Genomic DNA, 27,744 nt, shown 5'->3' on the forward strand with positions numbered 1-27,744 from the left:
CTCCTTCCGGCCGAAGAGTGTGTGGGAGAGGCACCTTGTTTGCCCTTCTTCCTTTCCTCTACGTCTCGGTTGTTTGCGAAGTAGTTCAACAGAAAGACAAGCTGCCGTCCTCCACACTGAATTTCACTTCTTTCCATAATCGGGAGGCCGCGTGTAGTGCGCACTCCCGAGGAGCAACGAGACAATAAAGACAAGTAATGACCGCCGACCAAGAATAAATTTGTGTTTGTTTTCGTCATGATGAGTGTCAACGCCACTCAATACAATAATATGTGTCTGTACCTTTCGTCAAAACTCTGCGTCATTGTTTTGAAATTAGGTTCAATTCACGATTTCACTGGCACAGTAGACAGCTACAATTTCCTATCCATGACCTACACACCACCCTTGTGTTTGCAATGGCCAAGCATGGTGGCGAGCCGCTTAAGATGCTTGAAGTGTTCAAAGTAGCTTCTACTGATTAATACATTTATAGACAGCATGACTTCCTCGTCACTACTTCCAACCACTAGAGAAGTGACGTGTTCCACGTTATGTGGCATTAACAGATTCAACAGACAACTAGTCACCGACGCATGCGTGTACCGCAGGGGGCAGGAAAGAGAAGAGAGACACGGGATTGGGAGTACTGGACTGTTTATTTCCTTGAAACGTAACATTGACTGATAATTATATACATTGAATGGATACAAATGAGTATACGTTGCACACAGCAGAGGAAGGGGAGGCGTAAACACGACTAGCGGCGGCGAGAAAAGGTCGGAAAGATGCGAAGAAAACGATAAACACACCTCTGGAAGAATATTTTGTTACTCAAGCAGTATGCATACTCGTTTCGTAGATCCGATGCCCGCCGCAGCGCTCCAACGCCGCGTGTTACAAGAGAGCACCGGGAAAAATAAAGTTAATCTAGAGAGCCACAGAAAGGAACAACAGCACGGTAAAATACGTTAGCGACGGCGTGAAAACACCAACCAACATGCGTCTGCGCTTACGAATAACTTTGCTTGCAACTCGATACTTGGTAGAGTGCGACCTTACACATGTATGGCACTACTAAAAAAACCCTGATTGGACCAAGCGTTTGAATAGTTAGTACGGGTAGTCGGGCGGGGAGAGTAGTACATACTGCGCATACAAAGCAAAAAGCGTAAATGTACACCACGAGGGGAAATGGGAGGGGGTTTTGCAGGGGACGAAGGGGTTTCACCCGCCAAAAGCCACAAGCGTGCTGCTACTAGACAAGAGCCGAGAGAAAGCGAGAGAGATATACAGTGCTAACCGTTATTGTGAAACGAGCTATGCCAGCTGCTACACTGCTGCGGGCTGCCTACTTCCGGACGCGGAATACTTGGGCCGTGTCGGCGACGAGGCAGGAAACGTAGGTTACATGGGGCGTCGCTAAAAAGCGCGTCTCGATGATGCGACACGTCCCCGTCGGTCGCCTGTTCGCGTCGAACGGCGCACCGCGGTAGAGGCGCGCAAATGGATTATGTACAGTACGGTAACCAAAGCAGCGGAGCTACAGGTTAAATGCGTGCAATGCCTATGTGTAACACAGAGACACAGCAAAAAAAAAAAACGATGAAACGGGAAGTGAGGAGCATTGCTGCGGTGAAAATGCTAATGACAGCCCACACAAAATGGAACTAAAAAAAAAAAAAAAAGCAAGGGCATGCAATACCAAAGCTGCTTTTTCATACTTCGACAACAAGGAATACACTGGACATGAATGTGAACACGATAAAACACGCTGCAATAAATTCACCAGGCTTCATTCGTCACTAGGGCACCACAAAGTAATGGGTGGGGTGCGTAAAATGCTTTAAAAGCGCACTGCCACTCCTAATGACTGACCATGATCATGTAAGGAAGTGCTTATAATGCATACTAGACTTAACGAAAAAAGAACTATAAAAAGGAAGCACGGCGGAAGAAAAACAGATAAAGAGATTTGATTTTGGTCTATGCTACGCACACTGGAAGAGTCAGCAATACAACGAGTTCAAAGAAAAATAAAACGTAGAGCTAATAATGTTAGGGTCGAGGCTGGGTGTGAAAACCCAGAACAACGGACACAATGCGAGGTATCCTGTGTCTTACATCGTGCACCTTTTTCCAGTCGGGCTGGCTGCTACTTCCTACATGCACAAACACACGCACACACACACACACACACAGGGCTCCATTACAAACAACAGCGGAGTAGTGACCAGAGCCTCTGCGTATGCATACAACACACGCACTCACACACACGGTAAACTCATCACAGCGGCAAAAAACGACGCAAAAACGACACACGCACAAACAAGCAAAACCGTAAAAACACGAAAATAAAGGAACCACCGTCACTGCCGTGCTAACTTGCCGGCAACAGAACCACTGTCGTCACCCCTTTTTTGTACGTGCCTCAACAAAAAAACTCGAAACTAACGAAGAAGATAAAGTAAACGCACAAACGAGAAGTACAGAGAATATCTATGAACATGACGAAAAGAGGGGAGAGAGCGAGAAAGAATAGATGCTGCTTATGAACAGAGGGGCGCAATTTCGTGCACTTACCCCCAGAAATTGCAAGGACAGCAAAGAAACAAAGACGCAACAGCCATCCAAGAGCATCTACAATGTCACACAACAAAAAAAAAAAAGTGCAAACAACGACGATGGTCAAAGGACAACTACGGTAACAACAACACCGACAAAATACGCTGCAATGGGCCTGGCTTCTTGGCCTTTCTTCATTTCTTTTTATCTTTTGCTTCGCAAACTGCTCTTAGTTTTGAGAGGAACAGCCCCTCTAATGGAAAATAGCATGTTACAGCTCTTGTACGAGGGGAAAAAAAAAACAACTAAAAATCGTCAGGTGCGCGTGAGACGGAAAGAAAATAGAGAGAGCAGCCTCTGCCGATTTCTCCTTCATTACAGGTCGCGAGGGTGCTACAAAAATCGGGGGTGTTTTCTGCAAAAGGCAGTGCATAAAATTCCAGAAAAGCAGGTGGGGGGAGGGTCCGCCGCGTCTGCGGGAAAAAAAGAGAGGAGAGGTTTTTTGCAACGCAACCTCACCCGAAAATCCAAAATATGCGCCTCTCTCTCGCCGGTGTTTCCTCTGAATGCGAGAAACGAAAGATTGCGTGCATGCTAGCGGGTCAGTCTTCGCCCGGTACCTCGGCGATGTGACGCGCTTTTGGAAACCGAGACGGTGCCGAACTGTGAAAGTAAAGAAGCGAGAGAGAGCGGGAGAGAAGACGTGTGAAAAACGGCAGGACTGCCTCTGGAAGTGTCGTCTGCATAGGTTCGTCCAACGCTGTCGCCGCTCCTGTTCTCCGTGCGAGAAAAAACACTTTGATGGCTAGTTTGCAGAAAAAGGAGAATCTCCTCAAGGTTCTCTCGTGCCGGTGCATCTTGCACGCTTCGTCCCACCTTCGCCGATCTCTTTCTTTTTTTTCTCTAAACATTTAAATCAAGCTCCCTCTCCCCTGGGCAAAGGGAAACGAATAGAAACATCTATGGCGCTCGCACAAAGTTGTGACGCGCTCGCCACTACACACCGTGGGGACAGAGACGGGGCTTCACTGAGTAGGCTAAATAGGAGCGAGAGAGCCACGCGACGTGGAAAGGGCGACGGGGGAGAGGGACTTATCTGGGGGCAAGAGAGACCGGAGCCCCCAAAACCTCAACCCAACGAACGCCAGGAAAAGCTAGGCAACAGGGCACGCTTACCCTCCCGTTGCTTTCTTTGCGAAAAGCGGGGGAATATCACTGCTACGAGGCAGCAAAAAGCTGCTCGGCAGGTGGAAGCGCATCTGCCCGTCATCAACGTCTCGTCGCTCCTCAGGTCACGTCACAAGTTTACCGACGCAAAAAACGCTTCGCGACGACCGCGATGGCGCCGATCACGGCGTGGAGGCACGTGGGCCTCTCTGCGTACGTCCTTTTTTTTTGTTTGTTTCTTGGTGAAGTCTGTATATAAATATATATAAAGTTCCTTCCGGCTTGATCAAGAGGGGGAGTTGCCTGCGGAGCCGCAGAATGAGGGTGGGGGTAGGGTGGGGTAGCCGGAGGCGGAAGAGCGTCGTCGTTTTTCGTCTTTGTTCTGTCGTCGCAAGACGACGACAAATCGCACAGCGGTGCGTCGCACCCCTCCCGGTGACCTACCCGCCACCACAAGACCCGCTAGGACCGCGACTTGCCCTGCTACGAACCCAGTCCCCCTCCAACACGCACTGCCGAGAAACACCGGAGGCACGCTTGCGGCGCGCGTCAAATACCGGAAGATGGTCGGACGTCAACGAGTTTAAGCCTAACGTTTAAAAGCGAAACGCAAGTACGGGCAGGAACACTAACGAGAGGCGGGAGAGAAACGAACAGCATGGCCGCGATGTGGCAAGCCTTAACGTGCGGTCGATGCATTACCGTCGACGAACAACCGAGGCAGAAGTGAACAGAGTGGTACGGTCTCTACGACACAGAGGATATTGAAGTTCCCTCGCGGGAACAGCCCCGGATTAAACGCGCTTCATTTTTTCGCTTCTCTTGCGAGGCAAATCGGACCAATGTTTGGTGGAAGCGAAGAAAAGAACTGAAGTGATGCGGAACCGAAACAAACTTGCGGGTTGCTCAGATTTCGCTAGTCTTCTCCTGGTCGAAGTGGAATTCCTCAGCTGAGCTGCCATGGAGTGCACTCGGTCGCGCCGAGGCCGGTGGCGTTGTTTTTGTTGTTGGAGGGGGCGAGAGAAAGGAGGTGCGGGGCTTGAGGGGGGGAGGTGGGCGGGCCTTAAGTGCCCACCTTCATCTTCTTGTAGCGGAAGTACGAGTCGGCATAGTGCCCGCCGAGTGCCTGCGAATGCTGGCCGATGTAGCCGTGCTCGGGCGATGGCTCGGGTGATGGCATCAGCTGGTGCACCTTGCGCTTACGGTCTGATGGGGACATGTCGGATTCCTGGACAAAGAAGACAGCACGGGCCAAAGATGTCATTGCATACAAAAGGGACACTAGGCAGTAAAATAGTCCCTCTCATTTAGTAGAGCACTCTTCCAAAATACCAGACACCACACTTGCCGCAAGGACATACTTGGTAAGCCATAAAACACACACAAAAAAAAGTATAGATGGCAACACCACTTTGAGGTTTCTGCATGAATTCACCCTGACATCACAGATAATGATGGCAGTCTACAGGCGCCTACATAATACCTAATGGGTAAAAATTAATTAATATGGCATAAATGTATTATTGAGCCAATGTGGCTAAAATGGAGGGAGAGAGAAAAAAAAATAAAGAAAGGCCTTGGAATTTGTGACTTTACACTGACATTCAAGTGCTGGGTCTTCGGTCTCATAATGTGAATATAGAACATTGACTTTCATTTTCTCTAGGATAGTACAACTAATGACAGAATTCTGAAACAGTAATTCATCAGACTGAGTTAATATTTTCCATTATCGTCCCTCTAAGGCCCAGGAGCAAATGATATTTCACTTTGGTATAATTGGTTATAAGCAGAGTTACAGTAGTCTTCGGTTAATTCAACTCTGCTTTTTTGTATCTTTAGCTGATTTGGTTAACTGTATTTCAGGAAAGGTTCATAGAGCATAGATAGTATCTAGAAAGTATTTCCCCCAGCCGTACAAAGTAAACATAACCTAAAATAAATAGAAAACAGAACTTAACAGACGGGACAAAGGAAGAAGTGACACACACAGCACTGTTTTGAGTGCGAAGAGTGCACCATTCTATGTTGACACCATGGAGTAAGATCCAACAGGAGCATACGACTCCGCTCATCTGGAAGGGACCCATGCTGTAATGCCGGATCTTGCTTCTAAGCGAGTTCGCCAGACGTCGCTACGAATGAAGAAAAGCAGCGAGGGAGAGATGCTGTCGCCGAGCAGAGCTGCGGGCGGAGTGTGGCTCTGCCGTTGCTATAGCAATGGTGCACGGTCGCACTTTGCCGTGTTTCTGTGTGTGTCTGACTACCCGTTTTGTTGCCTGTGCTACACACACCGCTCCCCGTCACTGCCAGCCTCTGCAAGTCAGCGCATGCGCTCATGAGAGCAGGTGTGGAATAATTTTCATGCGCCTCTACAGATGACGCTACACGTTGCGAGTGGTCGGCTGGGAGCACAAGCGGAGGAGAAAGCATGCGCAAAAGCGTGAAGAGGAGTGGAGGGAGAGAGCTAAGGAATCAACTAGACACCCGCATCCGCGTTGCAGTTGAGCAGGTGGCGGAGCTGGCGCTCCTCTCTTATCCTGATCTGTGGCTGACACTGAAATCTTGTTTGTTGATAATGATACCGATACAAGAGAAGTGGCGGAGGCATTTCACATATCAAGAAAAGCAAGTCAACCTTCCCTGGCGTTATCATTACGGGAAATGGGCTTGTTAGGCAAGGGTGACCGGTGAGCTCCCAAGCTGGTGTTTCTGGGAATGACAAATTCCAGTGAGCATGCGCGCTCTTGCTTAAAAGCAATACACACATCATTTTTCGATAAACCCAGTTGCAAGTTCAGTGCCGTGTGTACCACTTCTTCCTTTGTCCCGTGTGTTAAGTGCTGTTTTATGTTTATCATGGAAACCTACCAACTTGCCCAATTTGCCTGCAATTTGCAACTCATAGGCTACACATTCACACAATAAGTTCAGCACAATTGGCAAGCAGTGCAATCATATCTTCACCTGCTTGTCATAGGAGGACCCCTGCTGCATGATGGGTTGCCCCGACTGCTCCTGAGACTGCTGTCCTCCCGCCGCCCACGCCGACTGCCAGCTGCAAGATGCCCCCGGGGGGCTCTGCTGGTCGCGGCTCTCACTCGACATGTTGATGGCTTCGTTGTTTGCCTCGACCTGTAGAGCACAGCACCAACAAGAACGCAAAGAATGAATGTATCATTAGCCCTCAAACAGCACCTGAACAGACAATTTGCACACCTATAGTAGTCATATACAGCTTAAGAAGTCCAGAGAAGCCCCTGCCTCAATGACTGAAATGCACCAGCCAATCGCCTCTGTGAATGAAGAAATAGCCCAGCTCATGCACTCGGCAATGTTCTCCGAAGGCAGGGTGTGACCGGCTGTCCGGCTCATGACGTCGGTCTGGAGTGCATGCCCATTGGGGGCAGCCTTGTGTGCATCCGCCTTTGAGGAGGAAATGCTGCAGACTTCTAAAGTTGTGTCAAACTATAGTGCTTGTAGCAGTGATGTTGCTCTAGGCATGCCACCTTCAAAAGTATTTAGCACCACTTGTCTCAGCGGCCATGCATTTGCGTTCTTGTTTGTGCCCTTCTCACAATTCACTTCCCGTAAGCAGTAATGGAAACCTGTGAGGAGCTGAAGGAGCTCCACTGCCATCGGAAATCCCTACACAACTCACAAAAGCCAAAAGCAGGTGGACGAGGGCACATGGAGTAGTTCCACATTCATGTTTGGAGACGCTATCTTTTAACCTTCAATATCGCGGGATGTTACCCTAGCACTGCAGGCACTGCAAACCACACTGCTGACCAACTCGCCTTTAGAAGTGTATAAGCTCAGGCCGGTTTGTAAAACACGATAAAATAGCTACGCAATGGCAGAGAACAAGGACAGAAAAGACAGCGTTGACACATGTCTCCTCAAGCTGTTAGAAAACAGTACTCATCGTTCTGTCCTGGTTCATTGACAGTGGGCAGCCGATTCATGAAACTTATAGTACATTCGGGTGGTTGTTTCAGAGCGCTCCGTAGCCTCTTAAAAATCCATGTAAAAGAGAAACTCAGCATTACTACTGAAGTAAGTGGGCCCATACATGATAAGAACGGAGGAACATGACCACTCGAACATGTCATCAGTCTCGTACACAAGGTGTACAATGAACGGAGCGACACTTGTAGTGTGCATTCCACCCACCTGCTGCTGCTGTTGCTGCTGCTGCTGCTGCGGCTGGGGCGGGTATGTTCCCTGGCGCTGCTGCTGCTGGCAGGCGCCCGCCTCGAAGGCCCAGCTGGGGTGCTTACTAGAATTATCCATGGTGGAATAATTAAGTGGACACTGGGGCTGGTAGACGGGCTCGCCCTTGCGCTTGTGGCGCTCCTCGGGTGAGCCGCCGTCTTCCGCCGCCTGCTTGGCCTTCTCCTCCCCGCTGCCACTGCTGCTGCTCGAGGCGGCCGAGCCGGGCTGCTGGCCCTCGTACTGGCCGGCCTCGGACGGGGGCGCCGGCAGGCCAAGCGCCATCTGGCCCTGCATCAACACAGCATGGGGCTGTGGCGGTGACGCTCACTTTTAAAGCTGCTCTCTTTCTCTCTCAAATGCGCGTGCCATTCAGTTGTTAAGGCAGAGTGGAATCCTGTGGCAGAGTGGAAATGTCGAGTTGGCTGGCGAGCATGCGATCCCGATTGCAAAGCGGCGTGAAAGACGGCATGCGGAAATGAAGGGAGGCTCCCTGCGGGGCAGGACTGTTGTTAGAGGCACTAAAGAACGATGAGATCTGAGTTAAGAGGTCGAGAAAGATGAAAGGTCCAAAGAGGTTGATGATTTGCAGATGATGATTAAGAGGGTCAAGGTTCATGGAGCACAAGTCATGCACATGAAGCAGCGGCAGTGAAGCAAGCTGAAGCGCAGGAAGCAGAAGCAGAAGCAGTGAAGCAGGGTATGGATGTTGAGGTGAGTGAAACGCCAATGAGTTTGTGTGCATGTACTGTGAAGCAACAGCAGAGTTATGAATGCTGAGGTGAGTGAAACGCCAAAGCAGCACAAAAAGCAGAAGCAGTGAAGCAACGGAGCAGAGTTATGAATGCTGAGGTTGAAACGCCAATGAGGTTTGTTGCATGTACTGAAAGTGAAGCAACGGAGCAGAGTTATGATGCTGAGGTGATGAAACGCAATGAGGTTTGTTGCATGTACTGAGCAGTGAAATGCCAATGAGCTTTGTTTGCAGTACTGTACTACCGAGGTACTAAAGAATGAGGAGCTAAGAGGTCGAAAAAGATGAAAGACCTGAAGAGATTGATGATTTGAAGAAACAGATGAAGCAGATGATGATTAAGAGAGGCAAGGTTCAATGGAGCACAAGTCTTGCACAGGAAGCAGAAGCAGAAGCAGTGAAGCAACGGAGCAGAGTTGTGAATGCTGAGGTGAGTGAAACGCCAATGAGGTTTGTTGCATGTACTGCACAAAAAGCAGAAGCAGGGAAGCAACGGAGCAGAGTTATGAATGTTGTAGTGAGTGAAATGCCAATGAGCTTTGTTTGCAGTACTAAAGAGTACTACTGAGGTACTAAAGAATGACGATATCTGAGCTAAGAGGTCGAAAAAGATGAAAGACCTGAAGAGATTGATGATTTGAAGAAACAGATGAAGCAGATGATGATTAAGAGAGGCAAGGTTCAATGGAGCACAAGTCTTGCACAGGAAGCAGAAGCAGAAGCAGTGAAGCAACGAAGCATGGTATGGATGTTGAGGTGAGTGAAACGCCAATGAGTTTTGTGTGCATGTACTGCACAAAAAGCAGAAGCAGTGAAGCAACGGAGCAGAGTTATGAATGCTGAGGAGAGTGAAATGCCAATGAGCCCATTCAGTGTCACAGGCTGAAGATATAAAAGTTACATGGAGATTTTGTCTGCCACGGCGTTGTGTGCAGACACGAGATTGATCACATCTCCATGGAGGAAGAAGATGGTAATGAAGGCACATGATGAGATGAGAGGGCTGAAAGTTACAATACTGAGTTTCATGCATCAGGTGCAACGTTATGGAAGCTAGCGAGACATCTTGCAGTATACGTGTTTTCCCCAAGAAATACAGTAAAACTCCGCTGTTACGTTCCTCACTGCTGCGTTTTCCCGGCTGTTACGTCATTTTCCGTCGGTCCCGGCATAGCTCCCATAGGATACAATGTATTGGGAACCCCGCTGTTACGTCGTAACTGTCGGACCGTTCCCGTATGATACGTCGCGAAGTGCGCTCGGAGCCGACCGAGTGACTACCGAAGAGAGCGGTCATTGGTGCATTTTCACGCAGCTTGGCCTGGTTTGACCGTAACATTAGCCGCATGAGAGGTGCAAGCAACAGGATCTTTCGACTGATGCAAACATATGCATCGCCTTCGAGATTCGTACTGCAAAGATGGCGTCTATGACGTAATTGCTTGCGAAAGCAAGGCCTTCGAGATTAGCATTCACTTCTGCCATCGCGTTGGCGTAGACTCATCATCATCGTTATTTGTCGGAGGATGGGAGGAGTTCGAGCTGGTTGGAGCTCGCATGGTCGTGCGCACGGTTCGCGGTCGGACTCGCCGCGCTGGTCGTGATTGCGTGTGCTTAGTTCTTTCATGCCTACAGCTGTTGGTGTTAAAAAAATGACATACGTTGATTACATTTCTCTGGATGAGGCCGTCCCCAGCTTCGCGTTTCTATCCGTCGACTAGATCGTGGCTGAGCGCGCCAATTTTCGTGCTACTTGTAAGCATTGAAATAAAATTCTGTACCACTAAATATTTTGTCGTTTTTCCTGTTTTTCGGCTCTTGTGCTTCCCGTCTCTTACGTTTATTTTCTACGGTCCCTTCAATAACGTATCAGCGGGGTTCTACTGTAGTTCAATGATTCTACCACCCACAATGTGATAATCTTTTTTTTTTTTAGACTGAGTAATAAATGAAGATGCTTTGCACCTTAGAAATGAACAAACCTCGTTATTTATACGGTTGTAAATAGGTTCTGGCTCGCTTAACGTCTTTTTGTTTTCGTATAGTGACCTCTGTGATCAGCTCCGGTATCGCGCAGCCGGTGCCAATCACGGAGGCCACGTTTACGATAAAATCCAAGCCCAAGACGTGCAGACTTCACATCTTGCTGACCAAACTTCTTGCATAGCTTCAACAGTGTTGCACCTGATGTATGAAACGGAGTATACTAGTAACTCGGCAGGCACAATTTTTTTTTCTTCACCCGAATGAATAACCAAAAGCACACGAGAAGTAATTACGACTCTCGCAAGGTTAAAGGGGTCCGAAGCACTCCTCGTGCTTTGTAAAAAAAAAGACATACTGTGGAAAGCAGACATTTCTATGAACAGCTCATCCAAATCTTGCAGTCGTGCGTGGCAAGGTGAGTTTACAAGCGGAGCGCGAAGCTGCCGCTTTACCAAGTGCCCTATCTTCACACAGAGGCTTGTCGTCACTCTCTTCAAAGCTGCCGGAGCCAGATTTATTTTGTCATGGAGCAGATGGCCCCTACTGGTTGACAGATGACATAAATCTTGAGTAGCATTTGGATCAGATCCAGTTCATGCCACAGGGTTTCGCCACAGGCTGGTGGCACCCTGTGCCGCCATCACCTAATCATTAAGTAATCATTTTTTGATGATTATTTCGGAAAAGTGGTTCAAGACCCCTTTAATCTACCTCTCTCTTTTTTTTGAAGCTGCACAGCAAACAAACAAACAAACAAACAAACAAACAAATAAATAAACAAACAAAGGGGGCAGTAAGCATGGTACACAATGGCGTGAAAAGACAGGTTCTCGCCATGCATAACTAGTAATGCAGAGGCTTTGGTAACACCCTAGCCACAGCTACTTCCTTTCCAAGGAGTACGAATGTGCTCATTACAGACTAAGAATCCTCGCTCCCACTGCAACTGTGTGCTAGTCCCTCGTGCTCAGTTCTTTTTACTCCTGTCTTACCAAGCAATCTAAAGAGTTGAAAGAGAAGAATAATTGCTGTGCCACCTACCAAGGCCTGTTGAGTGCAAATCTGCTGGTTGAAGAAGTTCTGAAGTGCTATGAGTGCGTGGTTACTCGCCGCAGTCGTCGAAACCTGCGAGAGAAACAAGCAATGCGTTACAAACATACAGAGCCCTGAACTGCAGCTAATTTCACTCACAGAACACTATTGCGCATCGAAATTGACCGCTCCTCGTAATCTACTGCAAGGCGTCAAGGATGTGGTTTAACACGGACACAAATAATTATTCTCTACATCACAAAGCTGTTACACATTTCTGGAAATCCCGCTCAAAAATATAACAATGCACTACGAGAGCACTGAATGCTTGCACAGCTTCACATTTTAATGTATTGAACGCTGCACAGCACTGCACCACAAGAGAGCTTTGACTAGCCTGTGGTCACTTTATGCGAAATCAGAAGTGGCACTGTTTTGGCAGATCATGTCAATTGGGAGTGGGGTGGGGGGAGGCAATACCTAAAGGGCACTGTAAGACATGAAGGACACACACACGCACAAGTGACCATGCGCTTCCCAAAATATAGATAGCTAGGTAGCAGCAAGGATTTTATTTGCACTCCATAACAATGGACTTGCTTTAATAGGCTCCACAGCAACACAGCCGTACATAACGGAAAACCTAATAATAATGGGTTGTTTGATGCCAGAAAGAGGTTTAAAGGACCCCTGACAGCGAAAATTTCGTTGGTGACTTTTTTGCTGTAATTTGTAGCTTTGTGTCTGGTAATCTCTAAATTAAATCGTAAATGCTCTAGCGTATCGTACAACTAATTCTAGCGTAGTTAATTGTGACCATTTTAGCATCACTTCAAAACGGCCGCCTAAAAACCACAAGAAACTGGCGCCCCATGCGGGGGAGCGTCAAAGACCACGTGCACTCAAGCTGTGGTGACGTTGACAGCGCGGTTTTCAAATCGGGGCCCCGCGCGCGGTAGAGATTGAAAGTATGTGGGTGCCTCGGTATGGGTTAAACCAGTTAAGCGCGTGCACGAAAACTACCTCCCCTGACAACAGAGCCAGAGGGGTGCGGAACAATAGGCCTCGCCCGGTGCCAGTCGTGGTATTGTGCACGTGCGCCCCGCAAACCTTCTGTGACGTCCACAATACTTGCTTTACACGTGGAAAGTCACACGGGGCCTCTATCTACGTCATACCAGGATGTCGCAAGGTGCAGCCAACTCAAGTGAGCACTCACGCTTACTTTAAAACCAAATTAAGATATCTTAAAAGCAACGTTCGTCACTAATAATTGGTCAGATGTGCCCCCGTATACAGGAAAGTCAAACAACACAAAGATCTCGAGGTTTCAATTTTGGTGTCAGGGGTCCTTTAAGAACTTGAAAGATCTACCAGCTTGACACGTATGTTCCACACAAAAAAGTGTGCATGAATATTAAACTACAAATAAGATGCCCTGCTTTTGACGCAGCCTTGGAGTAACAAGTTGGTGAATTCCCGCTTTTCACAATCTCAAGAGACTGTTGCGATCTCAAAGGCCACAAGCAACGCTTCGTGCATCATTATACAACCTGCGCATCTCAGCTTCCGTTTCATTACCTCTAACAAGAATGCCATGCAAAACCTTAAATCTCTCACTTATAGTGCCGTCTCCGAACCCTATTTTATTCTATCACACCTTGTGGTGTATTTGGAATACTATTTTCAAAACCACTTTGTTACTTGGTTACCCAAACAGTTTTGTTCCCAAATGCAGAAAGACTGGGTGGGCACCGATGCAATCACACTATCTGCCAGTTGCCAAGACGCGTATAATGGCCAGCTCCAGTGCGGCATCCAAAAATCTTATCCAGAGGCAAAAAAAAAAAAAAAAAAGAAATATCCTGCTAAAGGGGACCATGAGGCGATGTGAAGCAGCCTTTCGGCATGTCGAGCCCACGTTTCAGAGGGGGAGTGAGGAGGGGATGTGGAGAAGGGAAGTAGAGAGGGGAAAGGGAGTGGAGAGGAGGTGTGTGGAGAGGGTTCGTGCATGCGCAGTAAGGGTGGTCACGCCGCACACCACCGGTTTGAACTCCACCATAAGATGCTTCACATCTAAAAAAGAAAAGGCACTCACTTGAGACGCGTTCTTCCCTTTGCCCTTGAGGTTGATGGCTTTCTGGAACGTCTTTGCCACTGAAAGAGGGCACAAAAACAAGTGCTTAAAACATGCAAGCATCTGGCTGCTCACCAAATGCAACGCTAAGCGTTTCGTGAAACTTTCTTCTATTATTCAAGTGTTTCAATGACACTGTGGTCATCTTGCAGCAATCATACCTATAATTTTTCTCGCAGTGTGACGTAAAGTTAATCTTTCATAGTGTCAAAAGTAACTTGCTCTGCTATTTCAGGGCCCCCTCAAGGTTTTGTAAAAATTTTCAGGCATCGAGAAGAATCTTAGTTTAAGGGGAGACGCGGGTCTTTTTTTTATTTCTTTTATTAGCGGGGTGAACTGAACGAAATTTAACAAACTTATCCCATTTTTTCTGCAGATTCCAAATCTCTAATTAGATTTTTGGTAGCTGCATTAGTACAAAAGATGTGCAATCTCTAAAAGCACATTTCTTACGGGAATTTTTGGCAACTTTGCTTTGTCAAACACAGAAACAAAGTATGTGGCAAGGCTGCCAGAGAGCTGGTTTAGCCGGTGATGCTAATCCGATTGTCTTCAACAAACTTTGAATGCAAAATAAATAGACGTAAATGTGAGTGAAATTTTTTTTGCTGCATACTATTTCTGATAATCGAGAATTATAATTTGGTGAACAACATTATAAGAAAATAAATAGCATCACCGGCTAGACCAGCTTCCTGGCAATCTTTCCACATACTTTGTTTTTGTGTTTGACAAAGCAAAGTTGCCAAAAATCCCCGTAAGAAATATGCTCAAATATGTGTTAGAAATTGCATATCTTTTGTTCTAATGCAGCTATTAAAAATCTACATAGAGATTTTGAATCTGCAGAAAAAGCTGAATAAGTGTATTAAATTTCATGCCATTCACCCAACTTTTAAAAAACCATTTTTTAAGACCCACGTCTCCCCTTAAGCTAACTGATCCTATGAAGAACAGAATACTCAATTGCATACAAAAAGAGGATGGGAAAAACATTTCACAACGTACAGGGCAAGCAAACATACACCGCTGTCAAGTGTTTTCTCGGCCCAATCAGTTATGCACGACTCCATATCATGCTCTAGACTACGATATTTTGTAACGATCCATTTCATTTTCCGTTCTTCCCATCAACGTGCCATGCCAATCATGGTGGTTATAATGACACTGCAATGTAGAAGCCCGTGAGAAGGGGGTGAAAATAAATTAAAAAACAAAACAAAATCAAGCCCGACTAAACTGGTGTCCAAATTTTTACAATCGATTGGCAGGGGTTGCGACTCCACACGAGTTCAAGCAGACTTACCCTTTGAGTTCTGCACGACCGAGAATTGGGCAAGCAGAGCGGGCGAGAGTTGAGGCGTCTGAATGATACCATTGTTCTTTTCCAGCTTCTTAGCCTGCACAAAGAAACGGCATAACTGTTAGCACATGCAGTATGCGGCGCAACATCTAGCGCAAATAAAACATGAAATACGCCTGCCCTTTGCTAGCCAAGCAACTTCACAGGCAAGAGGCTATTTGAAAACTGAACAAAGAAAATTTCTTTTTGGATCATGAAGGAGTCTTGTTAGAACCACAAGCAGACACAGCAGTAGACATAGGACCTTGGCACCTTTCTATGTTTTGCGGTAAAGCTCTGACTAGTTCATAAACACTCTTCAAATTCAGCAACATATCAAGCAACGTGTTACAGTAAAAAAATTTCAGCCGGTTCCATGCTGTGATAACCGCCAATCAGCGAAGCTGTAATGATGATAATGACTTTCGATAGAAAAGTCGTCATCATCGTGATTTCGAGCATCGTCGTCATCATTTAAAATCATCATCATTACATTTTATTTATTTTATTCACTTCCTCCGCAGGTCACACGACCTGTGCGACGTCTACTACTACAAGCACTGCTGCTGCTGCTGCTACTACTACTGCTACTACTACGATGACAATGACGATGGCACACAGTAGACCAAGACAGCTTTGCTGTAAAAGGTTGTGAGAGAGAGCGACGAGTACCTGTTCTTCGATAATGCGGTTGTAGAGCTTGTAGGCGCTGACGCCCGGGGAGGTGAAGAGGATGTTGAGGCGGTTGCCGTTGAGGCAGTGGCCGTGGAGCAGCTCCTTGGTCTTGCGAGCGTCCTCGTGCAGACGGAATTCCACTACGCCGAAGCCTTGTGGTACGCCGTTTACGATGGACAGCTGGCAGTAGGTGGGGCTGGCCACGGTCGTGAAGAGCTGCCTGAAGGCATAGATGTCGCAGAAGGTGGTGGGCAGGTTGCCCACGTACAGGCAGCGCGGATACAGGTCCGCGTAGTTCACCAGGTTGTGCTCGAGCCAGTCGCAGTGGATCTCCCCCTGGGCCACCTGCTTCTTGTGCAGCAGGTTCTTGGCCTGGCAGGCGACGGCGCGGCTGCAGTACTCGACCAGGCCGAAGCCCAGGCTCTCGTCCGTGGCGTGATGGTAGATGAGGAAGCAGCGCACCACAGGCCCAAACTTCTCGCACAGCTCCTGGAACTGCTTCACCGTCCAGTTGGTGGGCAGGTTGGTCACGCACAGGAAGCTGTCGCTGCTGCCCATCTTCAGCTTGGCGTCCGTGCCCAGAAGGGTGCGCGGGAAGTTCCAAGGCCGGATCAGCGGGTCGAACTCGTACGAGCTGTCCACTTTCATACGCGCTGCGCAATGATATGAGGCCACGGTCAGCGGCCGGACGGCCATATCTTATGTTATTTTATTTATTAAGTACTGCCAGCACGTATTTCAGGCCATAAACAGGTGTGGTTGCAAGATAGTTACATCGAACTGGAGTAAAAACAAGTGAAGAGAGAGAAAAGGAGCATACAAACAAACAGAGGAGTGTGCAGAAGAGCGAACCAGAACTGAAGTAACAAATTAGATAAAAATAATGCAGCACCGTTTCAGGTAATGCAATACAACAGCCTGGCGAATATTCGGTACCTCGTCACACATGTGGAATTCATGCAGTATACAGGCAGCTAGCTCAACGACGCTGACTGCTAGAGTCTCCATGGTTTCTAGGCTCACTGCTTTGTCAGATAAAATTCCATCTACTGGTACTGAGGTAATCCAATGTTACTGGGCTGCCTAGGCTCTTACTGGTGGCATCTGTATGCCCGTGCACACTCACATACTGCGATTAATGGCTGGACTCTGTGATCCTGGGCTTGGCAACCAAATACACGGCACGGGCAGCTGGTTCAATAACACCCGTTGCAAAAGAGCCCCAGCCCATGCACTCGACATTTTGTCAGACAGAATGCCATCTGCTGGCACAACAGTTGCTGACCCACAGAAAATATATAAATGTATCCGACTATCAAGGATTTTGGAGAGCCATGCAATCCCAATGTTACACCAGGGCTGGCAAAAATAGCTCCATGTTAGCTTGTGCATATCCATATCGTCTATCAGGGGGCGTACATTAGACGTAAGATATCACCACCTGTAAAAATTGCTACTGAAACATAGCACCCTTTTCGTAGAGCAGAAGCAGCTTTGGTTGTTGGGAAAGTAAGGCTGGTTTATCCAAAAGGGCCAACTATTTTCCGAATACGGTGTGGCACCCCACACTTGCTTGGAAATGTTTTCATCAACAACCACAACAGCTTCAATCAATGTCACCAGTGGTTCTTGCCTTGTGCCAAATTCGACCAGATTGATGGGCAATATGTGATGTCTGTAAGCAATATAACAATGTAGGCATCCGTTTTTCTCAGAGAAGATTTTATAGCAAATTACTGCTGTTCTCAAGAATGGTCATTAAGCCCAAAACAAACTATTTAAAACAAAACGGTGCCCCCACTGGCTTATCACCGCTTCTTGATCTCTAATAAAACACAGAAGCGGTAAAAGTTCAGAACAGAAATATGTGACCACGTAACCTTATAATCCCTCAGTTGTAGTGCATGCTAAAAGTTCACTGGTGCCAGAAGCTTTGAGGTCCCCATTCCAAAGCTTGTCTACCACAGAAAACTTGCATACAGGCTACTACCTATCTTCTTGCATGCTAAGCAAGCATCAGCTCTGGTAAAGATGGCAACTATCACTTGCTCTCAGGAGCAGGCCCGTAGCCAGGGGGGGAGGGGGCCAGGTGTTTTGACCAAGAATAAATAATAAAAATAGGAGTTTTTCTCAAATAGTCAAGGTTTTCAGCAAGTGACCCCCCCCCCTCCCCCGAAAAAAATTCCTCGCTACAGGCCTGCTCAGGAGCAACAGGTTGCTGATGCATGCCTGGCAACTAATGTCAAACCGATTTCACTGAGCTCGTGAAGCATGTATGGACAACTTCTCGTGAGCAGGAAAAGACCAATGCCCCTCCCTTGACTCATTGCCAGGCTTGGCTATCAGTAAAGCAACTGCCGAATCGTCAGAGCTATCCCCAGTGCAGATATAGATTTGCCACCCTTTATTCACATATCGCAAACTACACCGATTATATGGTTGGTTTCTTATCAATACTGATTTTGAAATAGAGAGATGCCAAGATAGAAAGAGACATTAGAGAATACTTCAACGAAAAAAACCATGTACACACTACTGTGACTGTGCATAAACTTGGTGCATAAACTTGCGACAGTTGTCTGTTTAAAACATGAAGTTGTACCTTCAAGTTACCTAGCACTGCTGACACATGCACAGAAAAAGAAAAGAAGAAGAAAATGAGAAAGAAATGCAATGTATGATTGACAGCAAATCTACCGAGGTTAGTACAAAACTTTATGCTACTTTTGAAGCATCTTGACCAAATAGAAAGAAGCTTACAATCATGACTTCAGAGGCGGCGAGTGCAATAGCATCAGTAATTACAGCATATGAGTGGTTGGAGGTGGCGACGTACACATGGTATCCCGATAGGCTAGTCATAAGCTTTGTTATTAATTCTTTCTGTAACTAAGCATTACATTCACAGCAAAAACCAACGCTGCCAGGACTACAAAGAGAAAGAAGTGTCTGAAACATCTAATCTGTTGCAACGTTTGATTTCGGGTGGCAAGATCACAAAAGTTCTGGCAACCGAATCACCTACGCAGAAATTCGAAAGAAATGAGTTTTATCGAATAAAAAGTCTCATTCACCGGAGCATATAGAATGAGACTCAAGAACAATACAACCCCACATTTCTCAGAAAACCTTGCGGTCGAAACATCAAATGAAAAGCTCGACTACTGAGAAAAACCATGCAGGTTTCTTTGCATGCTCCACGCTACTCGAAGACTGATGACAATTTTTTTCTCTTTCGTCACAACTCTTTTTTTTTTTTTTGCAGCGACTATGCGTGCTCAAGCGATCCATAAAAAAATGAAGTGAGCCAGTCAAACAAACAAAGAAGATTTTAACTAAACAAAAAGATGCGAAGACGACCAGCTGCGCTGCCACCGCATTTAGAATTCAAATATCCATTTCCAAGTGCATTTACCCCCGTCTACAACTTTGTTTACACGGCGCTCGTGTGACATTTAAGCGCAGAAGCCACCTTCGGCAGCATATTGAACTGCGCTTTACAATGTGTTCTCGCCACCGCCGCTGCAGACAACAACTGTTCCCATTTGACAACTCGGCCGACGACGGCCGCGACCCATTGTTTTCTACGAGAGAGAATACGAAGCAACAGGTGTGCTTGCAGACGTTGTGAAGACGAAGCGTGCCGTGCTGTGACCTGTAAGACGGAGATTTCTTGCAACCACTCCGAAACTCGCGTCTGAGGCTGGGAAGCAACACTGCACCACGTCATTTAGTTACTTGGTAATTAAAATGGCTCACCAGAACATGTAGCAAACAACACTGCGACACCTTAGCTTTGAAGTGTTCAATGCCGTGTAACACGTTATCGGAAATCTGAAGCCTTCATTGTCACTTCACCATAATTCACACATGGATGAAGTATGCGCGCGTCAAACATCTTGACAGACAGAATTGTGAAGGCTAACCATGAAAGAACGTCTGAAGTGACATTACAGATAAACATCAAATTAAGTTACACTGTTAAGGGAGGAGATTAAAGATGGATCAAATGTGACACTACTATATTTACTCAAATGTAACGCGAGCTTTCTTCCAGATCTCTGCTACCTGAAGTCGACCCTCGCTTTGCAATCGAGTAACGAGATTCAAGTTGTCAAAAAAGTGTAATGATGAACACAATTCTTTTATTTTTGTTTTATTTATTTTTTTCTTTCCAGAAAGTCACCCCTCATATTACAGTCGAATAAATATGGTATGCAAGAATCCATGACATGGTTGTGAACAGCATGAAAATCCAGCTTGAGCTGGCTAAAAAAATCTTCAAAAGAAAAGAAATGTGCAAAGCTCACCTATGTGCGTCCTCCTGTTTATTTCTACCTTCTTCACCAGGGTCCCGGTTTGTTGGAAGAAATCAATGATATCCTGCAAAGGAGTAACCCAAGGACATCAGAATACTTTTGCAGCTGTGCATCAGTATTTTTCTTTTTCCTATTTCATGGTGCATTTTCTACTTTGCTGCAAGCCCCACCGACCATTAATAGAATGCCCTTTCCAAAGTGAGTGATGATGTCTTCAGTCTAGATGCATTCCACAAACTTCTACAATTATAGTTTTCCATTTTTTTTGTTTACATTTTCAGTTTCAGGCGTGTTGATGCTGCGAGCTGAAACTCAGAAAATTGTGGGAGCACCTACACTCGCGGACAACTTTTCTTGGCAATGAAGGGAAAGCTACGGGGGCTGAGCTTCCTCGTATGTACCCCCTTTACAAATTAGTCCAGTGGCGGAGCTTCCTTCTATGTACCCCTTTGCAAAGTAGTCGGGGGCGGAGCTTCCTCGTATGTACCCCTTTGCGAAAGTAGTTCGGATTGGCACACGTCTCGTACCACTGTGGAAAGTGATGGCTTCGCGCAATCAGCTTTGCATACCGACGCAGGCGCCGCTTAGTGTCCGAGGTACACATAAAAGGCAGGACTTTCTCACCAGTGCAAAAACACAGTGACAAGGCATCGGTGAAATAAATGCAAATGTCACGGCTGCGGTGCTCCTCAGGACTATCTTAATAAAGTTCACTGTCTGTCTGTCTCACTCGTGTGTGCTGCGTCCTGTCGCAAAGAGCGACATGTAGAAAATAAAGGAGTAGTTTTTATATCTTACGCAGAAAATATGGACGCAATTGTGGAACTACACTCACTGGCGGTAGGGTACACGCGATTTGGCTCTGCAGCCTTCGCTTCATTGCCAAGAAAAGTTGTCTACAAGTACATGCTTTTGGAACAGCAATAGCTCTACAAAAGGACCTGGTAGATGGCCCAATGCCACACATATTAGTTAAGCAAACTTTTGACACTGACTGTGCTACTAGTAAATGCAGTTTGTGCTTATGCATAGTTCAGGTGTACACTGTTATGTCTCTGTCGAACCATCTGCATGGTCAAAAAGGCAACCTTCAGGAACAGCGGGTGCGAATCTCTCCAAAAGTCGACACATTCACTTTAAGGTCACACAAATTGGGCGGCCACTAAACTGGTGTGAGGCTCGTACTTTTCTGCCGTGCTATTGGTGTAACGACTGGAAAACGATACGAAATGAGCAACGGTGGGTACATGCTCACATTGACGAACTATATGGGAAAAACAGCAGACATTTTACGAAGACAGACAAAAGGAACACGAGGCACAGGCACTGTTCCTTCTGTGTCTGCGTAAAGTGTACGCTGTGTTTGCGTTCAGATAGATGAACAGCCAATTAGCTCGAGATGTGTTATTGAAGAACTAGCCTTCTTTCGAAACTGCACGAATTTCAACTTGTGAATTTCAGTATCAATGACCAAAGGTAACGGTTGGACGCAGGGAATAGTAAAACAAGAGAGAAAAACACAGGACCAACAGGTGATACAATACTTTAATGCGCTACTAACAGCTTGAATTTTGTTAGTAGTGCCTTTGTGCCTTCTTGTCCTAATGTACCCTGCTCTAAACCACCTTTAGTTGAGATGCACCAACGTGCCCTCATCCCCACCTTTGACGACCTAAAATTGGTTAATTTCTGCACGACACTGAGGGGGAGTATCCCACATTTTAGAATTCTTTCTTCGAACACATGCCTTACAAGAAATATTTGCTCGCTTTATATAATCTACAGATGGTGCTCACAGGTAGCAGCAAATTGGGAACAGCGAATACTGACAAGCAGTGCATGGTTTTTAGGTTGCAGCAGTATATTTCAAACTTTGCTGTTACTAAATTGTCCTGATTCAGGAACTGTGTTGATATAAGCTTTCTCCAAGAAAGTATACCTCTCGCATCATTTCACGATTTAAAAAGGAAGCTTCCAATGTAAGGTTAGAACAAAGAGCAAAGCTCGTTTGCCAACACAACTTGTTCTTCGTGGCTACTGATGCCATGTTTGTCAAATTCTAAAGGAAGTCAAAATTTGTAAATTTTCCAAAAAATATTGAGAGGCAGTTGGTAGGTAAGCAATCAATATCTAAAGACGAGAGGCGTGTTGTCAATTAACACTCTTGCAGGAAAGACCCTTTTGCTTTTCTGGCGAGGACAGTTCACACATATGGTCCACCAAAATACGTGCTGACTGTATTAGTTACGCTAACTAGCTCACTCACATGTTTGTTATACACAAATTGAGCATACACTTCTTGGAAATTGGTACTGCATGAGTGTTAACAGCAATGACAGTGGCTTCTTCTACGAACTCGCCTATGCAAGTGTTTTTTTTTTTTTTTTACGAACTGCGAAACGATTATTTGCTAAGCTAGATGATGCATAGTTACAAAATGTGATGGTACGCGCGAACAGGATGTCAATAGATTGAAGAAAGTGGATTTCCTGGCAGCTGTGAGGTACAAAACGGCTGAATCACAATTTCTGCCTCTTAAAATTGGCACTTCAGAGGATTGCTTGTTGGGTTGAGTGGCATCTGGTTCTACATTGTAAAACAGCCCATATGAATGGAAATGGCATGCAAGGTGTTGGCTTGCTACCGAAGGTTTTCCAGCTCTACTAGGTGACGCAGACAGTGTCAGTGAGTATCAGGAAAACGGGTACTTTTATTCGATTAAGCGGGCAAGTGTCGAAGGCGTTATGTTCCTCACGAAGCATGCGACGCTGGTACTGGAGTTGGTTGCCAGGTCGCTATTTTTATTACTCGACTCCCGGTAGCGCGACTACAAGACACTCGAGAAAGTGGAAGCAGATAACGCGGCAGAGTCGATAACAGGGTGCCAGTTTTCAAAGCAGCGACAGCACTGCGGCAGCCGTAACGCTTATCACCCACGCAATGCCGACTCAAAACAAACCCCCGAAGCCAGTGAAACGTTGCTAAGACTGCAACTGCGTTAGCCACTTCAAGGACAGAGCGAGCGGCTAGTTTTGGATCCAGTCAGTCAGTGCGTCTTTTTAGCGTGTGCCTTTTCCCCCACAGACACACCTTGACTTCCGCCATTTCGCAAAAGCTCGTTTTGTTTGTTTGCTTCATTCTTGGCATATTTCTGACCCGCTAACACACCCCCACCACTGCTTCCGACTTCCCACGTGTCCTAACTTTGACGTGCGCGTTTCGTCAGGAGTCACGATCGACTCCGACACCCAGGACTTATTGATAAACAAAGCACCGACCAGGAAACACGCGCTTCTACGATCCTTTCCAAGAGGCCCGTTTTGTTTCCGCCTAAGGTCATTCCCATCTACCGCGCACGCTTGCTTGTCAGCCGCGTTTTCTACGACAGCTCGCATCGAAGAATGTTTTTCTATATTCGCGGAGGCAGCATGTAGTCATAGCCTCCCAGAGACCGACCGACCAAAGGCTTCCGAAAACGCGTCCCACACCCACATCGTCCCACCGCGGAAGAACCCACGACAGGCCAGACCGCACTGCACGCGGGCTGGCGCACTCCGCGACAACACACACACAGGAAAGAAAAAGTAGTGCGTCGGGGGTCTTTTTCTATTTGTAAATAAGCGGCGTACTGCAGCACGCGCCGGCCCGGGTCAAGTAAAAGCGAACAGGCGATCGAAGAAAATAAAGAAGGGGCGGGAGAAAAAGGCGCGCGCAGGAAAAATACCACCACGGGATGCGGTACAAAAAAAATCGATACACTCGCGCCGTTGCCGTGCTCCTCCTTCTCTCGGCTCTCCCTCCTCGCCCTGGGCGCTGTCTCGACCGCTCTCTCTCCCACATGCGCCGCGCAGTGAAAAGAATTCACGACGAAAATAACGAGCGCGGCAGGAGGAAAGGAAAGAAGAAACGGAACAAAAAGGGTGTCGGCAGCCAAGCAAACACAACGCTGCGCATGACATGTTTCGAAGACGCTTGCTTTCACGCCGGGAGCGAGCGGTAAATGAACGCGGGCGTTGCGCGGGCTTCCATGTTGTCTCGAAGGCCGCACCAAACCGCAAGATAACGTCGAGGGAAGAGGAGGGGGCGGGTGCAAAACAAAGAAATAGCGGCAGCTCTGTGCTGCTGGCTTTGTGGACGACGACTGAGCGGGGACTCCGTCACTGCGGGCGCGTCGCGCCGAGCCTCCCGTTTGTTTACGACCGCGAAATGCGGCCGCCAAGACGCAAGCCGCGGGACCCGGTGCGCACACTGACCCCTCGGCACGAGCCGCGTGCAAAGTGGAAACGCGAAGAAAACACTCGCCTTTTCGGTGACTGACGGCGAAAGATGAACCATTTGGAGATTCCGCCCGCTGTGGAACTGGCGAAGCGACTGTAGCCATCGCTCCTCGCCCTGGCCGGAGTCGTTGCCATTGATGAACGGGCAGTTGGCATCTCCGCTGCATATTTTCTCGCCTCCTTTAATTTGCGAGTAGCAGTCCTTCATGGCTATTCCAGAGTTCAGGCCGACACTTCTCACACCTGCCGTTGAACAGGCCGCCATATTGATGCTTTTTAAGTCTGCTTTCGCGTCCCGCGCGCATGCGCACGGCGGGCCGAATTCATCTCGCGGGCGCAGGGGAGGGCCGGACACGTTTTTGTTTGCTTGCTGCGCGCTTGCGTTTTTGCTTGTGCGCTTCTTTGCTTCTCCCTCGCTAGGTTCCTGTCTGGCGGGGGCCCCGAGCGGCTGCGGCAGCGGCACTCGCGTGTATTTACTGCGCCCTTCGCGAACACTGGCCACGCCGGTTTTGAGCGCCAGCCGCCCCCTATGCGGGATTTCGGTTTCGCCCGCTCGTTGCAGCTAGTGGCGAACGCCACTCTGTCCAGTTTAGTAAGTCCACGCACACTGACACCACCATGCACGGCCAGCACCAAGCGAGTGCGGACGAGCCATTCTGGCCTCGGGGAAGGCTGTCACTCAAAGCAGCGCCATGCGCACGGAGCGCGAGCGCTATGCTGCAGTGGCTGGTTAAAGTACGAACGCTTAATTACAAAACCTACTGCCTGCAGTGCTACTTGACATGCGAGAAAGACGCGGATATATGTTGCTTCAGTTAGCTGTGCACAAAACGCATAGGAAGGAATCTTCGCTGTTTTTATATTCACTTAGAACCAGATTACAAACTGGGCCACAATTCTTCCCATTCTTAGGCAGATCATGACAGTGTTAAGTACCCCACATTCAAGCACAACTGATACGCACCTTGAGGAGAACTTGTTCTTGGCCTAGTTTATGTGTGTTCTTCAAAGATACGCACCTTTCAGAAGACACCAAAAGGACAGTGAGCACTTGCACCTGTATCATTCCACGTAGTAAACTTCAAGGCATCTTGGCCTGACAGACGTTGAGTCTTCCCCTAAGTTTTCCAGCGTTTTTTACCACCGAGCCACTTGCTTCAGAGGCAAAAAAGTTCCGAAAATGCTCGCTGTGCCTACGTCAGACACACTTACCTGCACAAACAGTCAAAACCAAGAGATACGAGACACAGTTCCTGCAAAACGTCTTCTCTGTTTATTATTCAATGGATAGTCTCGTCCAAAAAACAGCACTTTGTGCGTCGAGAATGTACAAGCGCTTGTTGCATTACATTCGATGGCCTGAACTGCATTGTAACATGTAAGATGCGCAGGTGACGTATGTGACGAAAAAAAACAAACAAAACACATAAGCTGAGGTAACAGAAAAAAAGGCCTTGCCAACATACAAACGCAATAAAAAAAAATATGGGCAAGGTGGCACCACACTGCAGTCCCCACTCCGCAAAAAAAATATTATATAAAAAAATGACAGCCCACAAAATGAACACGTAAGAAAAAACAGCCCCTAACGCACTCCCCTCCCACTCGTTGGCCAACCCACCCCGGAGCCCTCCCCTGCGTGTCAAGATACAAAAGTTCATCGTCCCGATTCCTTGAGGAATTCTTCGTAGGCCGCCGCAACCTCATCATCCATTTCGTCGTTGCCGCAGTCATTCGAGTACATGCCGCTGCCACTGAAACAAAGAAAAAAAAAAAACAGCTTACAAAAATGAACGACGACTAAGCGGACACCTCCAGTTTAGACAAGTTACTCTTTCAAAACTACACTGCCGCCAATTAAAGGCAAGAAAATTATTGCCCAAACAACTTATTCTGTCATGTGTTGACACAAAGCCAATAAAAATTTTACGAAACCGCAAACGCAGCAGAACACCCCCAGATGATCACTAATCGGAGCCATCAATGGGAGACCGGGTTTGTGGTCTCGTGGTGCATATTAAGCTTTTACTTTTAACTGCCGTACGCTAGGGGCCGTCATATATAAGTGGCTGAGTCTAGCCATGCTGCTCTACAGCCCTGTAATGTATAAAGTCTGTACTAAAGGTTTTTTTTAAAAAACTAAACTGAAGTCATTGCATGGCAATTACAGATGTACCAATCTGATGAGAGGATTTCAGACGTGTACAGTTTCATCAATGCAGAGTTTTCAGCACAGTTTTCCTCAATGGGAGGTCCGGTGGGCCATAATGGCCAGCGGGGCTCTGGACGAGGGGCTCCACCCACAGAAACCAAGGGTTATTAAAGTTGTACATCTCTCGCTCTCACAATAAGCATCTGGGACCAAATGTGCAAAGATTTTTGTTTGTAGCACTCCATGCCATTGTCTGGCGTTCTTTCATAATGCATCCGAACTATCGGCTTGGACTTGCCCTTACAAGCATGTTTCATATAGAAACGGGGAGGTTTACTACAACCACCATTCCCTGATCATCTGTCTGAATAAGTTCTTTGTTGAACATCTTAATAGGGAAGCACAGATGACGGCGCAAGGAACAAAACAACACGTGCTGCCTTGCGTCGTTCCTTTCCCTGTGTTGTCATTGTTTGCGCTGCCCCACCAAGACTTTCGACCAAGAATTCCTTATGAGAGAGGGATAGGGAAAGTGGTAAGCCTACAGGGGCGTCTTGACGTGCTTTCATCCTATGCACAAGCTCATCCCCAAAATTTAAATCTCATTAAGTGCCGAAGATTATCACACTCACTCTGAGAGTTCGAGGCTGCCCATCTGTTCTTCTAGAAGCAGCTCTTGAACAAAGTTCTCCTCTTCTCTGGAGAACGGCACGCCGTCAGGACCACATGTGATCGGGAGGTTCTGCATGGCAATAAAACACAGGAACAAAACAGGTGACATTTTGAGCACCCCAAGGGCCAAGGAGAGAATCTCATTTGGAAGGAAGAGAGCAGAATTCCTAGGCATTAGAAAGGGAACACTAAATTGGTTTAGATTGATAAATTACTGTTACAGAACATTATTGTAGTTAATTTTGCCATCAGAGGTTCATTACTAAAAGAAAAGAATAAAGCTAAAGTTTGTTAAAACAAAGTTAAACATGCCAAGTCTATGGCTCCCTTGGAACACAATGTAATCCATTTTAAACTATAAGGAATTATGTATACTTCATCTCACCACTACCGTTCAGCACTACCAAGGCTGCAGGGTGTAAGCAAGCCACACGCTTGTGCAGTAAAAGATAGTTCCAGATATAATTACGAT

General features: G+C 47.0%; 2 protein-coding genes across 3 annotated transcripts in view; both read right to left on the reverse strand.

Moving 5' to 3' along the window:
• Window positions 1-619: 619 nt before the first annotated feature.
• On the reverse strand, window positions 620-24,766 carry LOC119405072 (ribonucleoprotein PTB-binding 1). 2 transcript variants are annotated; one of them, XM_037671842.2, is made up of 9 exons: window positions 24,474-24,766; window positions 20,163-20,235; window positions 15,850-16,505; window positions 15,142-15,235; window positions 13,797-13,855; window positions 11,708-11,791; window positions 7,888-8,238; window positions 6,679-6,846; window positions 620-4,939 (listed from the first exon to the last, which is right to left on the reverse strand). In XM_037671842.2, exons 1-9 carry the CDS (start codon window positions 24,711-24,713, stop codon window positions 4,775-4,777), a joined length of 1,890 nt encoding a protein of 629 aa, XP_037527770.1. In that variant the 5' UTR covers window positions 24,714-24,766; the 3' UTR covers window positions 620-4,774. The 2 variants fall into 2 exon arrangements, with proteins under 2 accessions (XP_037527770.1, XP_037527771.1); XM_037671843.2 differs by having other exon boundaries at window positions 7,888-8,217; window positions 24,474-24,757.
• Window positions 24,767-25,698: 932 nt separating this feature from the next.
• The window catches only part of LOC119405073 (polyadenylate-binding protein-interacting protein 1), a 28,590-nt gene continuing 26,544 nt past the window's right edge, over window positions 25,699-27,744 (reverse strand). The window contains exons 9-10 of the mRNA XM_037671844.2: window positions 27,233-27,342; window positions 25,699-26,202 (exon numbers count right to left, since the gene is read on the reverse strand). Of these exons, the coding sequence (XP_037527772.1) occupies window positions 26,106-26,202; window positions 27,233-27,342 (207 nt within the window). The 3' untranslated portion in view covers window positions 25,699-26,105. The remainder of the gene's footprint in view (window positions 26,203-27,232; window positions 27,343-27,744) is intronic.

The sequence above is a fragment of the Rhipicephalus sanguineus genome, chromosome 9 (genome assembly GCF_013339695.2).
Source record: "Rhipicephalus sanguineus isolate Rsan-2018 chromosome 9, BIME_Rsan_1.4, whole genome shotgun sequence".
Lineage (NCBI taxonomy): Eukaryota > Metazoa > Arthropoda > Arachnida > Ixodida > Ixodidae > Rhipicephalus > Rhipicephalus sanguineus.

Excerpts from the sequence above, each read along its gene's own strand:
- LOC119405072 (XM_037671842.2), bottom strand. The coding sequence starts at position 24,713 with ATGGCGGCCTGTTCAACGGCAGGTGTGAGAAGTGTCGGCCTGAACTCT. Across the intron at positions 20,236-24,473 it reads CGCCGTCAGTCACCGAAAAG|GATATCATTGATTTCTTCCA; the intron begins GCGAGTGTTTTC and ends ACTCCTTTGCAG. Across the intron at positions 13,856-15,141 it reads GGTCGTGCAGAACTCAAAGG|TGGCAAAGACGTTCCAGAAA; the intron begins GTAAGTCTGCTT and ends GCCCTCTTTCAG.